Below are 15,280 nucleotides of genomic sequence, written 5' to 3'. Positions count from 1 at the left end.
ATGTAAAAATACGGATTAATTGCCCAACTTCTCACATCCTGCATGATGACTAATGCTCAATATGCATACAATATGACATAATGTGACAAGACCAGCTCTTTCAGACATTGGTAACTCTTGACTCGATTGTGTCTTCCAATATCTGTCTTCATGAGCTTAAAAGAGGTACAAGAAGTTAAAAGCTTTCCTTTTGGTTTCGTTTCTGTTGTGGTAAAACTACTTTTATAAGTTTAGAATTTCACAGTATAATTATTGAGTGTATAATGACATTAATTTAACCCAAATGCATATGATATTGTTATTTATTTATGTAACTATGGCGCAAAATTGACTTTCTGGGCCCAATTTATATGCAAAATGTGGTTATCAGATGTAACAGTTTCGATATCTTCAAACCCAGATCGTAATATGTTCGACATAGTATGCTTTTTTAATTTCGTGCTCGTGTTAAGCATATTATTCTCTTCTTGTGGTTTCATCATTAACCCGAAATTGTGAGTTTCGATTTCATTACAGTTTCGAAATAGCACTTTTTCAGACTAAACAAATCGGTTTCTATTAGTCAGTTGGGCAAATATCTATCTTCATAAGTCTATTACTTTTCATTTCATAGTGGTTGAATTCCATAATTCATTGGATTTTTATACGCCCACATGAAATTGGGGGCGTATATTGTCGTCACCCATGCCCGTCACTCCATCGGTCCGTAAATAATTTAGAAGACACAATTCTTTACAGATTTTGAGGAAACTTTTGTATGATTGTTGAACAAGGATGAACCCTATTGAAAATCAGAAAAATAGTTAGTATGTGAAATTGCCCTTGTTCTTAAAAATGCGATCAATTTTTAGCACGTAAACACTGTAGAAGGCACAATACTTGATGGATTTTGACGAAACTTGGTGTGAGTGTTTGTTATCAACCATGGATGAACCCTATTGAGAATCAGAAGAGTAGAAACATATTTAGCTTGAGTTATTGCCCGTGTTCTTAAAAATGCGTTCAAGTTTTAGCTTGTAAACACTCTAGAAGGCCCAATTCTTGACAGATTTTGATGAAACTTGGTAATATCATTCAGTATCGCCTCAAAAAGTTCAAAAGAAGTGTATGTCTGAAGGTTGAATATTTCATACTGTTACTGTACTGTCAAATATCAAAGCTGCCAGTGGGCGTTTATAATCTTGCCTGGCAAGCTATGTTATTATGATATTATTTTAATCTAGCTGCATGGTGTACATTGTAATTTATTAATTTAATGAGCTTAATTATAAGAGTTTTCTTAATATCATTCAGTCTTCATTAGCCCACATGGTGCAGAAAAGTTTTTAACATCATTATTATGTAATTTCTATAACTTGTTATTTGCACCAGTTACAATATGCTTCCATATCTTAAAACACAAAAAGTTCGTCGACATAGGTTGAATGTGGTAAGAAATGTGGAAGAAATAGTAGACGATTGTTTAAAAATAGTTTTGAACTGCCGTTCCTGACCTTACAAAATACTTTAAAATTATTTAACAAAACTTCTTAAGTTATAGAATTGTATCACCAATCCCTTAGTGTCAAACTTCATGCATTTCTTAGACCAATTAGAATCTGATGCTCGCATTCAGGTTAATATTTTATTTTTCGCTGTATGTGTATTTGCTATGTAGGAGACTTTGTATTTATTGTAAATATATGCAACAAACCTGTTCACATTTGATGTAAATAAAAAACTATTTATAAAATACTAGGCGATGTAAAAGTATACGAGGTGATATGGGTAAGTCATGCACGAATTTGGATTCCCCCGACCACGCTACAGACTGAAAATACACACAAGACTGTCTTCAACTTCAAATTAATACATCTACTCTATGTAAAATTTGGGTTAGTATCGATTGAATTTGTATATTTTGAAATATCTTTACCATGTATTTAATATCAGAATGAAACGTAAGATTTTACAATGTTTACAAAAATTGCTAAATCTGACTACAAAGGGAGATAACAATTCGTGATTTTGTTGAGCCGAGTGCATACTCCCTTTTAAGTTCAACACTTTTGGGGATAATGCCACATTTACAGAATATACTCTTTCATATCCACATACAGACATATTACCATATTTTAAAACCTATAAATACATTAATAAGAGACTTGAAAATTTAGATCCATACCATACATTAGGACTACAGAATATGATGGTGGTCTGGAATCTATAAGGATTTACAATATAGACGAAATATTTATCTCCCTTCAATGCAGTCATTTAGTCGTAAAACAAATATCAAGCTTATTCGTAATGTAATCCATATGCTAATGTATAATCGTATACTTCCCACATATGCATGTCAATTTTAGTCCCGTTTTTTAATTAAAAAAAAATGTCACTCTAAAACTAGTGATAGATGTTGAAATCTTAAATCTACGTATATGTACATTCAAAGCATCCCTAAATTCTTACAAAAATCTGACCCTGCGCAAGTCCATTTCAACCAGTTTTTTCCAAATTTTATCAGATTGTGTAATACAGATTACATATCATTAACTGTTTCGACATGTCAGACATATTAAGGCCCATTTGCAAGAATAAACAAGAATAAACGATCACGTAACAATGAAATAGGTTATAGTTCTCTGATGGCGTTTATTAAAGGTGATTTATAGACAACATAATTCCAATGGAAATCAAACTAACAAAGAGATCCTTTGGTCTTTTTTCATTCTGTAGAGCTGATGCCGAGCTAATCAATAATTATAAACTTGTATTCCTCCACATATATGAAGATTTAATAAGTGTATACAAAAATAGGGTTTATACAAATAAAGAGATTTAGAAAAGAAAAGTGAAGTTCAACTAGAACTGTTTGACATAAGAGGTATTGTATAGAGAGATAATGAAAATTGAATACTAAAATGTAAAATCTTTCAACGTTGTTAGCTAACATAGCTGGGATATATTTTAGACGTCCAACCGTAAACTGGATACTATTCAAACTTTGCAAATTCAATTAGAACATATAACATAAATCGTTATACCTGTTGTAGAATAAAAGTATTTTCTCTTGCATACTAATCGCATTGATCCCGATAATGAATAATGAATTGGTGATGTGAATGATTAACTTCAACTTTCACTTGAATCTCAATTGTGTGTATGTGTATAAAATGGTAAATATGAATAAAAACCTTACGAATGATTAATACTGCATGGATTTCTTCAGCCCGGATGTCGCTATCAAAGGTTTCTTTTTACAAAGTTTTCTTGGTCAATGTTTCTGAAGGGTATTTGACAGTGATAACGGAAGACTTTAGAAACCCATCCCATTTTCTTAAAAACAATGTTGGATTTTGATGGGAATAAAAATTGAGTTTGGGAATGATGCAATTTTGTTCACAAACCCACATGATAAAAACGAGGAGAAAAGCTAAGCTAAAAAAACGAGGAGAAAAGCTAAGCTAAAAAGCACTGCCTAAATACGCTTCAGTCCCTGTTTGATTTTTTAAATATTATCCAATGTTTAACAAAAATTATAGAGTTTTACTGCGTCCCTGCATCCTTTTGTTGATTTTAGAGAGCGTCCTAGTCAGGGTGGCTTCTCCTTGCATTTTTTAATGGTCCGAGGGGGACCATTTCAAACATTATTCAATGCTTTATAATGACTACGGACTTACTGTAATCCATAAGAATTATGTTATCAGTAAGAAATATGTTATTCTATTACTTTGTAGTAATGTTTTTGCATTTCAACACAATCTCTTAAAATGAAATGAATGGAGTTTTACGTTCTACCTTTGTGTACCTGATTGGGATACTGATGATTTCATCTGACGAGGGATCTTTCACGAGTACAACCTGTAGCATAAGGGGCCACGGTTTATTGTCATATATGACAATTAGACGCCTCAGACCTACATATCCGACAGGGAGACATAGAGTTGATCTATCCAATGGTATTACCTTGACCTATGCGTGTATGGAACCGTCAATCTCGCTGAAACATCGCGGCTCCGATACAATCCTCGAAACATTTACTGATTAGATAGATTGAACCTGGTTTCAGCTTGAGCTTTTCAGAAAATGAGGGGATTGAGTATTGAATTGATTTCGATTTGATCCGAGTGTCCATTCTTTTGGGTATACATATAAAAGTGTGCTGATGAGATCTACAGATTTGAAAGGAATGTCTTGTAACAAAGTAAGATCAAATTCTTTCTGTTGACATCTTGAAGAAGTTGAGCTGTAACCTAATTTAGACAGAGTTAATACTTCATCAAGATTATAATCCATAATGTCTGATTGATTCATACTGCCTTGCAATATTATAGATTTCAGTTAGTCCGTGTTTATACTAATATTTACTTTATTTATTCAACGGATTCTGCCTTTTTCTTGTTTTATTATGCTAAAGCAAATAAAAAGATGTGATGAGTGGGGTTTAAAACGGTTTGTCTTCACTTGAAAATCCATGCCTTAAATCAAATATCAGTAAGCCTAATTCGGAAAAACCTCTAATATACTAAAGGAATAATAAAAAAGCACAAATATAAACACTTTTTTAAAAGTGCTAATTCAAAACGCAGAGTACAGTTTTCACGAATATGAGCTAAAAATATTTCGACCTACAAAAAAACGGAATACCACTTTATATATTAGCCAGCAAAAAAGAAAATAGCGCCCCAGCATCTCATTTTGAAGTGTTGTGCATTCCAACAAATCATTTAGGTTAGATATTTTTGATAAAGGAAAACCAATTTAAAGATCTCAGTTTTTTGTTATCTCAAATAGTTAACTTAAAAGTGTTAATGCAAAATACACATTTTGTGCTGTTCCTGTTCTCAGTAATCTATCTACTGCGCAAAGGATTGATGATTGTTTATTGGACGCTGTATTTCAGCTTACATGGTAACCATAATAAAGACTTTTTTCAAAAATATCACCAACAATGTAAATTTTATTGCCATAGGGTTATTTAGAATGCATTTAAAGGACGAAAGTTGAGAAATTATATATTAGAAAACCTTTGGGATATATTGTTTTACTTCAAGGACAATATATAGGCACAGCTTTATGAATAACAGGTTAAAATTTTTCTGAAGACGACGGGGAAACACATCGGAAGGTTGCTTAAAACTTAAACCAGTGATTGTTGTTCCATAAAGCTTTGCCTATATATTGTGCTTGCAATTGCTAAACGCCATTGACAGACTTTACTTCAAAGACGTACATGAAATGCAAAAATCAATAAAAAAAATTATAAACTGTAAAAAAAACGATCAAACAATAGCTTAATTTATAATGATCAAATGAAAAGAAAATAGCTTAAAGTGACAGTAGGCAAAATTTTCATAATCAAAAGCGTCGTAAATAATACCTGAAAATATCTATAAAGTATGCTATTTATATACTTGATTAAACAGAATTTGTTCTAAAAGGGTTGATTAAAAGCCGAGACTAATTGTGCAAATAAGCAATTTGGCCTAATTTTGGTTTTTGGCCTCATAAAGACTCGATATTGATAGTTGAAACCCTCAGAATAAGCAAGTAGGAGACATAATCCTCAACAATTAATTTGCTTAAATCCGTGCGGTAGTTTTCTAACATCTACCCAAAATCTTTACGAGCTTAAAAAGTTTACGTAGTTACAAAATTTACAACTGAATTATTTTAGTTAAACCAAAAAAATAATCCCTTTTTACAACCAACAAGTTTTTTATTTGATTTGTGCATTTGTTGATTATGTTCAAATAGAAAAACATAGCTTTAGTGCGATGAGTTAATTATTAATCCTTAAGCGACATTTAGGGGTAGAGATCACATTAACTAACGGAACATGTAGATTGTTGAAACGTAGTGATGTAATAAAACTAAGGAGTAGTATACCATAAAATTGTGTTCCGTTATTTAATGAGATAATTTTTGTACATCTACAACTATGGTGGCAATGATGCTAAAGGTTTCGAGATGTTGATGAATATTTTGGCCAAAAACTGTGGATGAATCTCATGCGGGAAACATGTGGTTCTTATTCTTTCTTATAGACTAACTCTTGCAGCAATATAGAACAGCAATTAATACCAATTGTTAAAAATAATGAAAGAGCTATTCAGATCAATCTATTTTATCACGTCTTTATATTATTCATACCACCAAGTAGTCAAAGGAGCCTCAAGTGGATGACAAACTCTTAAATAAAGAATTGAGTATATGAGAGAATATCAATTAAATGATTCTAAAATTATCTGGAGAGATATAAGAAGATTTGTTCATAACAAATACATGTAGTTGTAAGCAAAACATGCGCCAATGCCTTTCAGATGCGTTGATAATATCAACATTTCTTGTTTTAACGCCATGTTAGAGAATTACCAACATCAGACTGGCCAACCTAAATGACAGTATGACTGCAGGACAAGAAAACATTGAGGTACTTATTAAGATTGCCCCTGTCTACGGCTCAATCATACAAACTCAGAGCAAGAAGAAAATTGCGCTGGCCACATCTAGAGATGGCCACTAAGAAGGAAACAACAGAACCTGGACCAAACTCTCTCTTTTTCTTTCATTTCAGTGTCTCTGCCTCCTGTGTACAACAATTGTCAACCTTGCTGCTGAGAATGATGGAGAAATGTTGCTGAAGTGTACACAGCATGTTAGAAAAATTGGAAAAGTTATCCAAATGTTGGAGAAATGTTGATAGTGTCAATAAACCTTTAGTTAAATAGTAACATTTTACTTTCAGTCGGTAGCGAGTTGGATTGTAGTCTGTTAGGCGATTAGGTGCCGTGAGTTCGAAAAATTCTGATGCTTGTATCTGTGCTTCCGAAAGATGATGAATTTTTACTACAGCTATAAAGCTGTCATGACCATTCTACGTGATATCGGAAAAGATGTACAGCAGAGAATGCTACAGGTAAAAACACGTAACCAAACATCATTTCATCAACTAATCGAAGAACTATATTTCGTTTAAAATTGCATCAATAGCTTGTGTGTACATGATGAATGTCATTCAATAAAACATTTAAAGGAGAAAGTATACAAAATTGAAAGGTCTTAAAAGAACTAAATATTTGTCAAGCTTTTTTAACAGGCGTGGTGGATAAGGTGTTCGGGGTAAAGGTTTACATTAACATCTAAACTTATTTGACGACATTTGTCAGAAATTGAAATTCCTTTTATTCTAAATTGGACTTATCTCCAACCTCCAGCCTTGACCAATAGATGATCTATAGCTGGTCATTAAAGCTGGTACTTACTGCTTATAACCTTTTGTAAATGGGCCATAACAATACTGTCAGGATGAACACTATCTGGTAAAGCATTGCGACTCAATGACCTACTCTGCAATAACTGGTATGTATGTTCTCCCCTATCCTAACCAATGTGAAGACAAAATGGCCGCACTGATGACTATATACATGTACTGATCATATTTTTGTAAACCGTTTGTATGATGGGGTTTGTACTAATCGTATTTACTTGACTCTTACATTTTCGGAATAAAATAAATTTCGAAAAAAAATAATTATATTAAACTGAATGAAGTATCCACTTGAAAACGTCTGGTTTTAGTTCAAATCAATTCATATAGGTAAAGAACCCTTAAAAACAAATTCTCAATCCGACGAAAAAAGGACATACGTGATTTAAAAAAAAATCTACTTTGAAATGAATAATTGTGATAACTAGATTCTGATAAACAGGAAACACAATGATGTGTTTTATTATTAAACTAGTGAATATAGGATATGAATATCATGAACGTATGTTCTAAACAAACTCCATGGAGATGGAAGCAAGACTTTACCATTAACAGATCAAGTGAGGTCTGTTTTTATTCAAAACATACATACATCGATTTATGAAAAGCCAAAGTTTATAATCGAACACTCATGCAAAAATCCGTTACTTCATAATTGTGCTTGCTTGAACTTTGTGAAATTTGTATTTGTCAATAAATTTTGTACCTCGCATAATTATAAATGGCTGTTTCAATCGATTCTACTGTTTGGATTATGGATTTCTTAAAGCATCTACAGTTAACTTTGAAACATAAACTAATGTGATACTTGACGATAATGCTAGCCCTTTCCATGACTTGTGTCACAAAATATTTTCATATTGTAGTGAAATATGGACATTATATCGGTAAATAATGAATTCAGTTATGTGCTATCTTCTTCTTCATGTATTAAAGAAATATTAATAAATTGCAGAAAAACAAGATCCGTTCGTCGAGTTTTAATTACAAAAATCAATTTAGTGTACAATGCGCGATTCAACAAAACAAATTTGAATTCAATAGTTTTAAGTTTCATAAAACATGAGTTTAAATCCCTGCAACTGTATGAATAAAACTTTGAAATGGATCATGTGAATGGCAAGTCATATTATGGGGCGATACTTTTGTTTAGTTTAATAGGTAAGTGTAACAGACTGAATTAATCATTTCTTTTCTTAGCGTTTTAATGTCAAAAGGAGACAACAATTATCATAGCATACTTTATGTTATATAAATCATATCAAAAGATACAGAGAAGGCTTTGTAGCTTTTAGATGTGAATCGGTGAAAGATTCGAATCTAAGAATCCGCGATGGAATATTAAGATCGTTCGGTTGGGAACATAGCCTAGAATATCAGAAGCTGCTGACGATAAAGATTTCAGTTGGAAGTATATACTGTTCATTTCTTGTGGCGAATAATATATTATAGGGCAAACATTTTATTATAATTTCACCTAAGGGATGAAAACTGTGATTATTTCTAGGGAAATATAACTCTCCAAATACATTTTATATTTTGATAACTATAATTGGCTATATTCTAATAGAGAAAGCCTTGCCAAATTAGTACAATCCAAACTTTATTGTGGAAAATGCACTGGAAGGCGTTTTAAGAATACAGAAAACAATTCAGTTTTTTTTATCATAAAAGAGCATTATTTATATGGTTAGTTTTGGGAGCGCTCAATCCTGTTTGTGAATCACGTTTTTCGGGGAATATCTGCTGTCATAATGGAAAAACGGATGTACAACTAGCCGAAAATCAAAATTTTTTCTGTCGTAGTTTGAGGACAGTTAAAGACGTTAAATCCAGACCTAGGCTTTACCGAGTTTTGGTTGTTAAGGTTGTATAATGGCTTTGGTTGTCAAAACAATATGCAAAAAAAAAGGTATTCATAAAAATATTAAACTAATAAATACAAGTTAAATTAATGAAAAACAAAGTATTTGGGTTTAATCACTGCTAGGTCCGCAGTGAACACATAATGATTGAGTAAAAGCATCTCAAGGGCTTATGAATCAAGAGATATCGCTTAAGTGGTTTTATATGTGTATTCCAGGAGCAAGTTTAAATAGCGTCATAAAACCAAGAGAATTGACCCTAGGAAATGAAAATAGAAACTGGATGAACGCCGAGAAAGCGTGTCAAGAAGATGGCCTTCAACTGTTATCCTCCATAACCAAAGATAACATGGTGGATATTCGCACCTTAATGAATTTGTGGAATGATGATGACATCTTGTAAGTATTGTTTAAGGAATGATTAAATGTACGGGGTTATCGATACCATAAGTTGCCGTAAACGACGGTGTATCAAGTCGAAATTTACTGCACTTCGACATGCGATTGGTGACACCAATTTTATTTTTAGATCATATACCCACAAACTGAATTTATAACTGTAGATTCTAAAATATGTGCGAGGGTAAAGGGATTAATATCTGGGAGTTTATATTCGGAAAATGCTCAAATAATGCGTTTTGGGTTTCGGGGAAGGGATGGTTTGATTCTCCCAAATGCACATGCCTAGGGTGGAAAATACTTTGAGAAATTGGGATAAGGGGTCTGGATTCTGGAACTGGACGACCCACCCATGAAAGAAGCGGTGGCAGGAACTATTGCACAGTTGCAGTGTTGAAATTTTGCAGGCCCCGACACAAAGTTTCGTCAAATTCTGTCAAGAATTGTTTACTTGTGGAGTGTTTATATGCAATTGTGGACTGACGGGCGGACGGACGTTGGTGACGCCAATAAATGTCAGGGTCAACTGTGCAGAGCGTTTCTGTGTACAACCAATCCAATAAAAATAAGATTAAAATTTGGTTTCGTTAATTTTATTTATATATTTTATTTTATTTTTTGCTTGTCTCCTTTGTAATGTAACGAGATTTATACCAAGGTTGCGTCCTTGTAGGTAGGTACATGACAAGTTAAATTTGCCAGTGGATGTTGATATCGCAAATTTGGTAGTTGTTATTAGTCGTAGAAGTTGGTACTTGGATCGGTTCAAATTAGATGATTCTGTGCTTTTGGTTTAGTAGTTGATAATTAGTGAGCTCAGGTCGAATGACATGGTGTGGTGTGAGTTACTCGACCTTCTTCATTCTTCCAAATTCGTTGTGATCATGGTAATTCTTGTTGATCGGTAGTGGAATGGTATTCGTTGGTTTTGTTTGGTAGATTCACGTCCTGGTGAAGTTTCAAGCTATCTTTACCAGACAATCGCGCTTAATTAAGTTATTATTATTATTGTTACACAAAGGGTACACAAAAGAAAATTGTGCTAGGTTGGACTTTATCATTCACGATAATCGACCATATTCTTTGGAATATGTACTACTTTTAACATAGCCAATAAGTCTTTCCGTTTGATATTCCATCAAAACGTATCGAGGGTGTTTAGACATAGGGTTACTTTGGTGATGCCTTGATTATGACGTTATTGGTGGCTGTGAATAGAGGTCTTGCTACATCATACTTTTTTTTTATTCAAATTGCGAATCAAATGCTGAAAAGTGACACCAGTAGCAAATACCTCGATACCTACTATATCTCAAGTAGAATTGTGTTCATTTTTCAGGAAATCGTCTGTATGGGTTGGTTTGACCCGTCATAAAGGTGAACTCGGTTTTAAATGGGACTCATGCTCTGATGTCATACCCAACGATGAGCTACCTTGGTCACTAGCTTTTCCACTGTCATCTCCCGTGGAGAGGTGTGTTATTATTGATAAACACAATTTCAAATTAAAAACGGCTTCTTGTTTTAATCAATATCAATATATCTGTGAAAGACCTAGAGGTAATTGAATATATTTGTTCTCAACAATTTAAGTCCTAATTATTTTTGAAGTGTCCATTGCGATTCAACACCGGCTTTTAAACACGAGGAAAGCTATTTTCTTGTTTCCGGACAAAGATTTAACTCCAACTCTATAGTATATGTTCGAAGGAGGGTTTCATTTGTGGTCCCAATTAATTATAATAATCGCTATGTGGTGGATTGTTTGATGTCGAAGCAATAGGCGTAAACAAATTTATTTGGAGAAATTGGCTGGGCCACAATTTATTAGCATGTCGCAAAGATGGGATACCTATAACCATATGCAGTCCAGAGGTATTGGTAACAAACTTTGACATTTGATTAATGTCTTTATTGGTATAGTATTCTTTTAAACCTTTTTGTAGATAAATGTTGGTTTGATATACATTTACTACGAGAGACTACAGAAGCTAAACTGCACGAAGGGACTTTTAGTAGAAAAGATTGTGAAGATCAGTGCAGAAATTTTCGTCTTGGTAATCAAGAGTGTGTTCTGATAGAAATAAAGGGAGGTGAATGTTATATTGTAAAATCTGATAAGCAGTATATTGATGATACTCCGCATTTTAAGTCTGCAACCAGTGCATACACATTTGTCGAGGTGAAAAGATGCTTAGCACGTGAGTATAAAACTAATCTATTATTTGAAACACACCTGTGTATACTTTTGTTCATATTCTGCTATTTCACGTCTACTAGGATTTTAAGACATTCATAAGACAGTAATGTTTAGAATCCAACAATTAAATGTTATGTGTTGTTACAAATTTAACAATTAAATGTTATCTTCAGAAAGAGCTCGACCAAGTTCATGTTATCAGGAGCTTTATTCCTGTAAACTTAAGATGATTTTAGTGTTGCAATCATCTGATTGATTAAGCACTAAAATTTATTTGGAATTTAGTTTTAATTTCTAGAATAAGGCCACAAGGTAAATTGCAAATCCCAAAATTGTTAGAGGAATAACATCATAGAATTCATTGGAATAGTGCAAGTTATTTGTATTGAAATTGAATTAACTTAATTTCAGGATCCAATAGACATTCAACTATGGATCATACCGCATATTACTCACTTCCACCAAGAGAGCCTTGTCCATCTTCATCATCAACTTCCGTGACCTCATCAGATTTACCCTACAGCAGTCCTGTATCAGAGTCGGTATCAGCGTCTTTAATGGATGTGGCATCATATACCGAAACGAGCAGTGAATATAACCCGGTTATATATTTATCATCGACTGAAATCAACGTTTTGTCCTCAACAGAGATTTCCGTGTTTTTGACGGATGACTTCTACCAAACAGAACTCAAAACAAGCACACATTTTAGTGATTTAAATACTGAAAGTGAATTGACAGTCACATCAAAAATACATTTCGGCAGTATTGATACTGGTATTGAACTGATAATCCAAGCTTCGGACTTTATAACTCTCAGTTGTGATACAACCATCAATGACTATAGTACTGATCCAATTGAAACTTCGCTACTAACAAGTGAAGATGCACATGGAACATGGTCGACTTCGGATACCGACTCGCGCAGCAGTATAATGATACTATCGTCGCTATCACCTTCAATGCCTTTTTCCGCACCATCAACTGACATGGATATGGAAACCGTTCTACCATCTGTAACATCTTCTACTCCATACCAACCAATCTATTCAGTAACAAGTAAGAATTAATTCAGTTTCTTGTCAGCTGACCCACGTTTATATTAATAATGCGTATACTTCATTACCAACGACCTTACTGTGGAATAATTTAGATTATTATCCTCGCCTACAACTCAAAATGAGCCACAAAGTTGTTTTACCCAAACTTCGTTAATATCAAATATATGGCTTCCGCAAGGTTTTTAACCCTAAGCCTTGAAGTTCCATTCTGAGAACTCTGAGAGATACCGGACACATAATTTTATATTGTTTGCATTTTCCCACATTACTTCTAACATTTTTGTTTGTATGCAAGCATCTCAAGTCTGTGCGAGTTCTTTGTTTCAAATATTTGTACAATCTTCTCTTTAAGAAAAGGTTGTTGCTTTTTTAAAACAAACAAACCTTTGTTTTAAATTTGAAATTTTCTGTTATACTGTTTAACCTTTTGTTCTGTTTAATGTTTTGCTTTAAATGCCACTTAGTGGTGCATTACCTGTGATAATGGTTTTAATATTATTATTTCTGTTAATTTTTTTTTGTTGAGTTTTGATTTTAATGTTTTATAGTTTGTGTGGACTTTACATTCAAGAGTTCCTGCACCTCAATACATTTCATTGAGCAGCTATGACTCTAGACACCTGATAGTGATACCACTTTTCATTATGAAATACTTCCTCACTTATGATTGACATACTTCCTCATGTAAAAAGTTCATTAGCTGCTACCAATATTTCTTTAATATGTTGTTACGGATTTCGTCTTACGGTGTGGATCGCCAGTACTTGGTTTATTTATTTTAACATTTGCGACTGCACTTGTTAACCTCACCATTGAGTCCTCAGATGCTATATAGACCCTTTTGTTGCTGATGCTCTTCAACGCATTTCATTTCGGGAAAATATCATAGTGTGGGTCTGCTTTGGTAATCAATACCGGGGAAATGGTTAAAAAGTATCTTTTAACGACTGTTTTCTAAATTATTTTTCAGATCCCAAGTTTAATTCATTATGTCGATGTGTCTGTTTAAATAACGACTCTAGTACTACTGGATTCACTCAAACAAAATTGGCGGAAATTCGGAAAAAGCTTTTTGTTGACACATCAACTTTGTCATCAACCAGGCGGAAGTTGACAAGTGCTGAGGATCACCGTCCTTCCGCCATAATAACTGGTCAGCTTGGACTAGTGGTATTGATTTTGGTGTTCTGTTTCTTTTTGATCCTTGACGCACAGAGATTCATTGTGGCCATTTACGAATTTATGAAGAGGAAAAGCACCAAAACAGTCGTACCATCATAGATAAACATTTCTGTATGTCCAGATGTTAATAGTGAAATATTTTTTATGTAAATATATTATTGATTGTGAGCAGTGCCAGTCTCTTGCAACTAGGATACCAATAAGGACAGGCAGACCCAAGGGGGAGGGGGCGGGGGACCGGACAACTTTCGAAAAATGTGGCAACTCTGTGGTGGCGTCTCATGAAGCTTCGCACATGGTTCCCCGAAGAATATTTTCGTAAAACTGAATATATGTGGTGCACATACTTGGACGAAAACGTAAATAAATCTTATTTTTAAATTTTGTTAAGAATAAAGTGGGGTTACAACTGGGAGTGGAAACCACTGTCTAAGGGAGGGGTAAAATTCTCCCATGTACCCCCACTGGCGCCGCCACAGATTGTGAGGGTATACTTCTTTATTTTTTGCAATAGTAGGAATACGTTTATGAATAGTCAACAATACTTTTATATAATATTCATCTGCCGAACTTCTTATTGCTTCTACACATGATGTTGGAAACCGTTGTTTTTTTATGATATTTGATTTCGGGGAAGGGAGGGTTTGATTCTCCCAAATGTACAGGCCTAGGGTGGAGCAGTCACTTTATTTAGAAATTAGGATTAAGGGTCTTGATATTGGGTTTTCTTCTGTTCTTATTCTGATCTGAAATTAGAAAAAATAACTCGCCCGATGGGCGAGAAGTATAGTATCTGTTATGTACTGACTGTTTTTAGTTTACTATGAACAATATTATCATTTAAGTTCTTATTTTTTGAATATGCAACTATCATTTTCTGCTTATAGACATGGGGGAATTTCTCTTGAAGGCTCTTATAGTGGGCATGAACTATCTTGCTTGCTCGATTGCTGGTTGTATTAAACGGGACAACAAAGGGTGCTATGCCTACATTATGATGAATATTTAGTCCTATAGGTCTTGCTGTATTCAATGTCTCAATCCAATGGGCCTCCCTAGATTGACGGAATTTGGTAGTTTCATCTTCGGGCAAGTCAATTTCTATACGCTCAATTGGGATTAGGGTGAGATCGTCTATTGAATGGTCGTCGAGGTTGAAATGATTAGAAACAGGCTTGTCTTTCTTTAATTTGATGTCTGACCTATGAGCATTAAAGCGAGTTCGTAAATTATTCTTAGTTTCTCCTACATATTGTTTGGGGCATTTCTTGCATGAAATTAAATATATTATATTCGAATGTTCACATGTTAGATGTTCCTG

At 33.8% G+C, this 15,280-nt stretch overlaps 1 protein-coding gene across 1 annotated transcript; it reads left to right on the top strand.

The window, feature by feature from the left end:
- Nucleotides 1-8,355: 8,355 nt before the first annotated feature.
- LOTGIDRAFT_169527 (hypothetical protein) lies at nucleotides 8,356-14,058 on the top strand (the record flags this gene model as incomplete). Its single annotated transcript, XM_009067810.1, has 6 exons — nucleotides 8,356-8,413; nucleotides 9,336-9,516; nucleotides 10,856-11,076; nucleotides 11,463-11,717; nucleotides 12,128-12,775; nucleotides 13,748-14,058. 6 exons carry the CDS (start codon nucleotides 8,356-8,358, stop codon nucleotides 14,056-14,058), a joined length of 1,674 nt encoding a protein of 557 aa, XP_009066058.1.
- Nucleotides 14,059-15,280: the final 1,222 nt, after the last annotated feature.

The sequence above is a fragment of the Lottia gigantea genome, assembly GCF_000327385.1.
Source record: "Lottia gigantea unplaced genomic scaffold LOTGIsca_86, whole genome shotgun sequence".
Lineage (NCBI taxonomy): Eukaryota > Metazoa > Mollusca > Gastropoda > Lottiidae > Lottia > Lottia gigantea.
The sequence above is the reverse complement of the archived record's forward strand: the minus strand, read 5'-3'. Positions and strand labels throughout refer to the sequence as shown.